The 8,236-nt window shown below is 33.9% G+C and overlaps 2 protein-coding genes across 2 annotated transcripts; both read left to right on the top strand.

Moving 5' to 3' along the window:
* Nucleotides 1-426: 426 nt before the first annotated feature.
* On the top strand, nt 427-1,823 carry LOC113326228 (omega-hydroxypalmitate O-feruloyl transferase-like). Its single transcript, XM_026573992.1, has 2 exons — nt 427-879; nt 969-1,823. The coding sequence occupies exons 1-2, from the start codon at nt 427-429 to the stop codon at nt 1,821-1,823; spliced, it is 1,308 nt and encodes a 435-aa protein (XP_026429777.1).
* A 4,251-nt stretch (nt 1,824-6,074) lies between these two features.
* LOC113326227 (omega-hydroxypalmitate O-feruloyl transferase-like) lies at nt 6,075-6,800 on the top strand. The gene is made up of 2 exons (XM_026573991.1): nt 6,075-6,563; nt 6,678-6,800. Exons 1-2 carry the CDS (start codon nt 6,075-6,077, stop codon nt 6,798-6,800), a joined length of 612 nt encoding a protein of 203 aa, XP_026429776.1.
* Nucleotides 6,801-8,236: the final 1,436 nt, after the last annotated feature.

Below are 8,236 nucleotides of genomic sequence, written 5' to 3'. Positions count from 1 at the left end.
AAATATTCAAAGCCTACTTTCGTGACCACAAAAAATGTTAAGTATTTGTTACCAACCCAAAAAAAGTTAATAAGAGGTACAGCCGTACAGACACTGAGACACATCCCGATACATAGCATTAATGTAAAGATTTCTGCCTTTCTCAGAATAGGCAGCTTCCGTTTATAGGAAAGGCTGCCATCGGGATGGTTAAAACAGGAGAACTGCTATGATATAGTTGATCAGCTGTTATGTGTTTACCACGTGAACTAATGAACTCCGACTTGGTCTAATTTCACGCCTGACTTGATCAAAATGTTGTTAATATACTTTATGGATCTTTAAGTAACGCTAAGAATGAAGTGAGTTTTCATACTTCAGCTGTAACACTTCATCTGGTGAACTGAACTATTCAGATAGCAACATTTCATATTTTCGATATCTGTAATGGAGGAGTCTAGCAACTCGCCCACCTCTGACAATGGGCTTATTGTAAATCTTAATGTCGTGATTGAAGGAGAACCAACTTCGATTTCTCCAGCAAAAAGGACACCTGAGGGTGAATATTTCTTGTCTAACCTCGACGGCGGTCCGTTTATGATTCATACTGTTTATTTTTTTAACAAAACTCTTGAATATGAACTAGATGCTGCCAAAATTATCAGAGAGGGCTTAGCAAATGTTCTCGTTTACTACTATCCTCTTGCTGGACGTGTAGCATTGAACGAGAAAAACAGGTTTATTATCAACTGTACAGGTGAAGGTGCTCTGTTTGTGGAGGCTAAGGCTGATTGTACGTTGGAGGAGATCAATGACTTCATGAAACCAGATTCTGTTAGTCTCGAGAAACTTGTTTATGATATTAATGGTGTAAAAAATCCTCCTCTACTTGTAGCACAGGTTTGTATTACGTATATTCGTTTTTATCTTTCTCTAGTATACAACTTCTTAATTACAGTTAACTTTGTATGATTTGTATATTTTTGAAGGTGACCAAATTCAAGTGCGGTGGATTTTGTTTGGGACTTAGCATGGATCACATAATTTTCGATGGAATTGGTGCAATGGAGTTTATGAATTCATGGGGTGAAGTTACAAGAGGGTTGTCAATCTCAAACCCACCGTTCCTAGATCGAACCTTGCTGAAAGCAGGAATTCCACCTAATGTGAAATTTGCCCATTTCTTTGAACAAATAATCGACAGATCAAACACGCTGGCTCTGCTGGAAAAGGAAATGCATGTCAAAAAATCCTTCGTTTTTCACATGGAGAAGCTAGAACAACTTAAGAAAATAGCCATGGAAGATGAGGTTCTGGAAAAGTGTACTACTTTTGAAACACTCGCCGGTTTCATGTGGAGAGCTCAAATTAAATCATTAAGACTTCATCCCGATCAACAAGTTAGGGTACTCTTTACGGTTGATGGACGGTCTAAATTAGATCCACCACTACCTAAAGGATTCTTTGGTAATGCAGCCATGTTGATGAGTTGCCAGTCCAGCGCGAGGAAGATACTAGACAACCCATTGTCATCAACAGTACAGAAAATACAAGAAAAAATTAAGATGGTCACAGATGATTACATCAGATCACGCATAGATTATTTTGAAGAACAACATGAAAGGAAACCGTTAACATATACCATTTTCTTAAATGCTTGGTCTAGCCTAGCATTCCATGGTGTGGACTTTGGTTGGGGAGGACCTATTTACTCAGGCCCCTTGCATGTGGCAAGAAACATGGTTTTGTTCTTACCTCATGGGAAGGAACGGAGGGACATAAATTTGTTTCGTGGTTTGCCTGCTTCGGCAATGAAGATCTTCGAAGTACTAATTGATATCTAGAGGAAAGACAAAAATTACATGCCTTTATGGATGATGGTGATAATGTTGTATGTAATCTGAAACGTTATATTTAAATGCTTATATGGATAATGTTGTAGGCCACAAAATACGTTATTCCACCTTTCCCCTATTTATTCTATTTTTCAAAGAAATAAAAATAAATATGCATACAAAATAACCATAATTTTGCCCATCAATTTTTTACCTAGCTAAATTGGGGCCTATGCCATTTAATTGGGGCCTATGGATTTTTTCAACCACCCCATAGAAAATGATAAGGGATATCTAAGTTTGATGAAACTACCATTTTATCCTCTATGAAATTTTAGTACTACTAACTTATCCTCATTAAATCCTAATAACAAAAAAATAAAAATAAATAAATAACTAAATCAAATCAAAATCATTTTCAGCTTCATTTCCATTTCCATTTCCATTTCCATCAAAATTAAGAATTCAAAATCAAACAAAAACATTATCTATAATCACCAAATTCACTAAAATATGTAATTTTTCGTTTTAACTCGAATTAGGTACTTTTCTATTTACCCAATCCCTTATAATAGGTTTCAATAACATGTAATCACTCAAATAATCCAATTTTTTTAAATCAAAGTATTTTGGTTTATAACAATCGATCTACGTCAATGCACTTGTAAACCGATTTCATTTAGAAACGGTTGTTGTTTACGCCTACAAAGACCGATTATCCTTGGTGGGCATTCTGGTTGGAGGAAATTGAACCAGAATCGGTCTACGTTAACGCCCACATAGCCCGATTCTGGTATGGAAAAGATATTTGTTTTCCTGTATTTTTTTTTGTTAGAATCAACTTACACGATACATATATAAAAACCGATTCATGTTATGCAATGTTAGGAATCGGTTTCTATATATATTTCGTGTAAACCGATTCTGGTTAACCAAATTTTTTTTTAGTTAATACTCGATCATAAAATGAATATGAAATCATACTCGTTTCATTTCGATTAAAAATAAAAATGAAAATAGTTCTATATGCTTTTACCCAATTTGAAAATGAGTATAACTTTATAATCGAATTGAAAATGAGTATAACTTTATACTCGAATTGAAAATGAGTACAACTTCTTAAACGATCTGAAACTGAGTATGAAGTCATACTCATTCTTAACTCGGGTATAAAATGAATTTTAAGTTTAATTGATGTTTAAAAACACATATAATTTACAGATAAAAAAAGAAATTTACCCATAATCGGTTTATGTTCATGCCCATATAAACCGATTCTGGATAATCGGTTGATTTTCATGTTCATATAAACCGATTCTGGGTAGAAGCAAGTTTCAGAAAATCTCTATATGTTTTTAAGGTTCCAATCGGTTGATACCAATGACAACATATACCAATTCTAAGTTGGTGTTCTTCAAAAAATTTCATGTTCAGATGATTCATTAACACAACTTAATTTCACATCTAACACGATATTTTACCACTAATCACCCGAATTAACACTAATTAATCAGGGATAAATTAGCCATTAAGAAAATAGTTGGTAAAGGGGTTTCTATGAATTACTTCTTAGTGACCCTATTTTGCCATGTAGTTATAGGCCCCAATTAAATGTCATAGGCCCCAATTTAGCCAGGATTTTTTAATATATGAGATTTAATTTTAGCGGGTTAACACGTTTATGCTTGAGCCATTTTTTGGATAGACTATTCATATATGTGTTGTAGAACCTCTAAGATGCAATTGCATCCCACTTTTTCCCTGCAAACCCTGATGAGCGGAACGAGCTCTTCCAATATAAGGTTGTTCGCAAGTGCCAGCACCTGTTCCAAATGGGTCTCCCTGCCGAGGGCGAACTTGTATAGGCTTCTAGGTACAATAACCTCTAGTTTCCTGTAACATCCTCCCGTTGGAATTCTAGTGAATAAAAGGATAAGTGATATAAATCTATATTTAAACAAAAAACTTAGTTTAACAATCGGTCCATAACACAACATATAATCCGATTTTAACAAAAAAAAAGAAAGTACACGCGAAAATGAAATTCATGAATGTGTGGATAAAACATGTATATAAATTTGATTATGATATGGAATCTAAACATATATTTTCCATAATCGGTAAATTAACAACATATATAAAAATCGATTGTAGAAGCACAAAGTTAAAAGAAATTAGTATCCATAATCCATTTATGCTCATGCACTTATAAACTATGGCTTTACATATTATCTCTTCCCGGAATCTATCGATGCCAAACATTCTGTAAACCGATTTCTCTGCATGATTTTCATGGAACGAAGAACAAAAACCCAAAATCGGATAATACGGTAGACCTACATAAATCAATTCTGGGTAATCAGAGATTTTGATTTTCAAAATTGGGATTTTAAATATGTAAATTAATGAATAAATGCTAATAATAAAATGATTGATAGAAAGTTTTTTTTATTATTATTTTAGGTTTGTAAGTTTTTGGTTTTTTGCTGTGAAAACGATAATCAATTTATTGGTTAAAAATATAATTAATTTTAGGCTAGACTGGTCTTTTTGGCTATTTAGACACCCATTTCAAAATTGAGAGAGGAAATTCATAGTCCTCGGATAAACCTTAGGCTTCAAACTAAGGAGGTTTAATAAGAAGAGAGAAACCCCGATTTTTCTTTTTATTTTTATTATATAAGTAAAAATATTATGATTATTTGTGTCATGTTACTCGTTTCAAGTGAAAACTGATCAAAAAAAAGTTAAGCATATAGATAATAAAAGATCTTAAATTGGGTATTAGCTGTTCTCCCTCTCTTTTACATTTTAAATTAAATAAAATAAATATTTTTAATCAGAAAACAAAAATAAAATACACGGTTTAGCAGAAGGAGACCCTTTTTTTACGTGCACAGGAGGAGGCCCATATTATACAAATGATACGCGTCTACGATCTTTGTTTTTTTTTTTGCTTTTTTGTTGAGCAATTTGGATTACTAAAACAAAAGAACACGATTACATTAATTTTTTTTTTTTGATCATCAAACCCAAATATTTCATTCCACAAGAAACTTTTACATGATGGTTTTAAAGAGGAACAAGTACATCATAACATGAAATAAATATAAAGAAAAACGTAAATAAATCGCGAAAAGAAAGAGTGATCTACCAAGATAGCACCCAAATATTGTACTATGAGATTGGAAAAGGAAAGGTATATGAATTATAATTCGACCATTTTGATAGATTTTTTCTTCTTAGAAAAGAGATGCTCATATGACAGACGAGTGATATGCCCAAAAATTCTTCATGTGCAATTAACCCGAACACAAGATCTATTGATGAAGAAGAAATTGATCTTCATCCTTGCCGAATCGCCAATGTACTTTTAGAAGAAACCCAACACAAACAAATCGTTAAAAAAAACACTATAACAGTGTAGATAAGATCGCCCAAATATCGAAGATAAAAATTGCTCTAATAGGGAAGAAATTATTGAAAACAACAAAAATAACTAACAACAAGAAAGCTTTGCTCAGATCTAACTCCTAAAGGACTAAATGAGCAAAGGAAGAAGTAGAAGTTGATGGTTTTTCTGTAGTTTTTGAGAAGTGAGAGAGAAAAAAAAACACGATTATATTAAAACAACGATTATATTAAATGATTCAATCACAAGGGAAATCTTAAATTCAAAAAAAAAAAAAAAAATCGTTGGTAAACATAACTTGCCCTCTATAATACGTCAATAATAAGCTAATAACAATAACAATAATAGCCGTTAATAACAAGTCTATGGTGCGAGATACAGCTAGACGGCTAGTGTTTCAGGCGGTACATTGATTTGGACTTTTTGATAACGTTGTTTCTGGACTTTTTAATCACAAAAGGTGGTACAAATTTGGTATGATTCTTGACAATGAAGAGAACGTTATCATTCAGGACCAAGAATTCAATGCATGGTTGTTGGTCTTTGATGTACGGAATATTATTCAAAATGATCTCGTTCGTATATGGCTGAAATAATTGTAATCTCGTTCTTATATGGCTGCATGTTGTCAGAATCGGAATTCGTAGAACTAATTAAAAAATTACTACTATTATTATTATTTTTAAGTTGTTCGGACTAATTCTTGATTAAGTTTTCATTACTGTTTTTTGTTATAAATTCTATCTGAATGTAAAATATACACATTAAGGTTTTTTTTTTTCTTTTTATTCAGAAGAGGTTAACTTTTTTTTTCTTCCAAATATCAGCATCGACCGTTTGAGTTTCTAATGGCAGAGTATCTCGACTCTAACTGTCCAAAAATTCACGTGGAAACTTTTAACGATGAACATATTGTGAGTCTCAATGTCAAGATTATAGGAGAACCAACTTTGGTTCCTCCAGCAGAGGAGACACCAAACGGTATATACTTCTTGGCTAATATTGACAGGGGAGCTGACATGATTCAAACTTTTAATTGTTTCAGCAAAACATTTGATGGGCTGTATTTAGATGCAGCTCAAGCGTTGAAACTTGGCTTAGCGAAAGTTCTTGTTCACTACTATCCTATTGCTGGAAGTCTTATATTGAATGAGAAAAATAAGTTTGCAATCAATTGCACGGGAGAAGGTGCTCTCTTTATCGAGGCTGAGGCTGACTGTTCGTTGGAAGAGATTGGTGATCTGACACAACCCAATCCCGCTACTTTTAAAAAACTTGTTTATGGCAATCCTGGTCCAGTAAATGTACATGAAGATCCTCCTCTGCTTGTGGCTCAGGTTTATAATACATGCCGCGCATAATTTTATGACATTACTTCTAGAACTCATCTTTAAATATGTGTGTTCAGAATATTTTTTTTCTTCTGACTTCCTAGTATCTTTTGAATGAAGGTGACTAAATTTAAGTGCGGAGGATTTACTCTTGGACTAAGCCAGAATCACACAGTATTTGATGGAGTTGGTGCAATGGAGTTTGTCATTTCATGGGGTCAAATTACGAGGGGATTGCATTAACGAAACCACCCTTCCTAGATCGAACCATACTCAAAGCACGGACCCCGCTAAAGACACATTTCACCCACATACTCAAGGAAATCATTGACGTAACAAACGCCAATGCTCTTTGGGGAGAAGAAAAGCTCATAAACAAGTCATTCATCTTTCATCCCCAAAGGTTAGAAAGACTAAGGAAAAAAGCAATGGAAGATGGGAATCTGGAAGAGTGCACCACTTTCGAAGTACTTACTTCAATCATGTGGAGAGCAAGAACTAAATCATTACGACTTCATCCTAATCAACAAATAAGGCTACTATTTCCTGTTAATGCTCGGTCTAGATTCCACCCGCCATTACCTAAAGGTTACTTTGGAAATGCAATCGCGTTAAAGAATTGTCAGTGCAGCGCGAGTGAGCTGCTAGAAAGGCCACTTTCGTCGACAATAGCGCGATTTCAACAATTAATTAGGTTGGTTACAGACGAATACATGAGATCGATCATAGATTTCACAGAAGAATACGAGCAGCCGTTACCTAAAGCGCATACCTTATTTCTAAGTGTTTGGACTAGGATAGGACTCCATGATATGGATTTTGGTTGGGGAGAGCCTATGTTTTCAGGGCCCCCAACTTTGCCAACAAATGTAGTCTTTTTCTTGCCTCATGGAGAAGAAAGGAAAGGCATAAACTTGTGTCTGAGTCTCCCTGCCTCATCCATGAAGATCTTCGAAGAAACAATTAATACAATCAATTAAAATCGAGATAGATAACAAATACCCTGACTATTATGTGGTAGCCGATTGTCGGTAGTAAGCATCAGTGCTATGTGCTTTTGTATTCAATGAATCTATTACAGTATATAGTTATTTACAATTTTAGATTCAAGCAAATTGAATTATAAATATAATTAATATAATGAGTATTTTTTCAAATTTGCAGTTCCTAAAGCATTAGTAACAAGTGTTAGTAAAAAACATTCAACACGCAACATAGTGTGTCGTACGTCTTCTTCTGACCAATATTACCTGGACGCGAGCTTCAAAAACTATTAATTGGATTCTGATATCCTGTGCATCCACACTATATCCTTTTTTTTTTTTTTTCTTATTGTTATTTTTCATTTCTTTTCTTTTCTTTTTCATTGGCTTGTTGTTTATCATTTCTGATACCAATATTTGGCGGTTTTAGGAAGTGGTCTGATTGTTAGGAAGGCCCCTTATCATAATCTTAGCTAAAGTTTGTTTAAGATAGCAGCATGATTCACGACTCCTAATTTACTATACTTGTGTGCAGGACTAGATTTTAATACTTTTCGTTGTTCTGATTGTTTATGTTTGTGTTTGATTTCTTTCGACAGCTTTGATGATGTACATTACAATGGCTCTCCAATATCCTGATGAGGTATGTATTTTTTTTAACGGAACACGTAAATGCCATTAACTCAAAGAGAGGAA

Source organism: Papaver somniferum, unplaced genomic scaffold, assembly GCF_003573695.1.
Source record: "Papaver somniferum cultivar HN1 unplaced genomic scaffold, ASM357369v1 unplaced-scaffold_10, whole genome shotgun sequence".
NCBI lineage: Eukaryota > Viridiplantae > Streptophyta > Magnoliopsida > Ranunculales > Papaveraceae > Papaver > Papaver somniferum.
Note: the sequence above shows the minus strand (reverse complement) of the source record. Positions and strands in the feature narration are given on the sequence as shown.

Coding starts and splice junctions, on each gene's coding strand:
- LOC113326228 (XM_026573992.1), top strand. CDS start 427: ATGGAGGAGTCTAGCAACTCGCCCACCTCTGACAATGGGCTTATTGTA. Junction 880..968: donor CTCCTCTACTTGTAGCACAG/GTTTGTATTACG, acceptor ATATTTTTGAAG/GTGACCAAATTCAAGTGCGG.
- LOC113326227 (XM_026573991.1), top strand. CDS start 6,075: ATGGCAGAGTATCTCGACTCTAACTGTCCAAAAATTCACGTGGAAACT. Junction 6,564..6,677: donor CTCCTCTGCTTGTGGCTCAG/GTTTATAATACA, acceptor TTTTGAATGAAG/GTGACTAAATTTAAGTGCGG.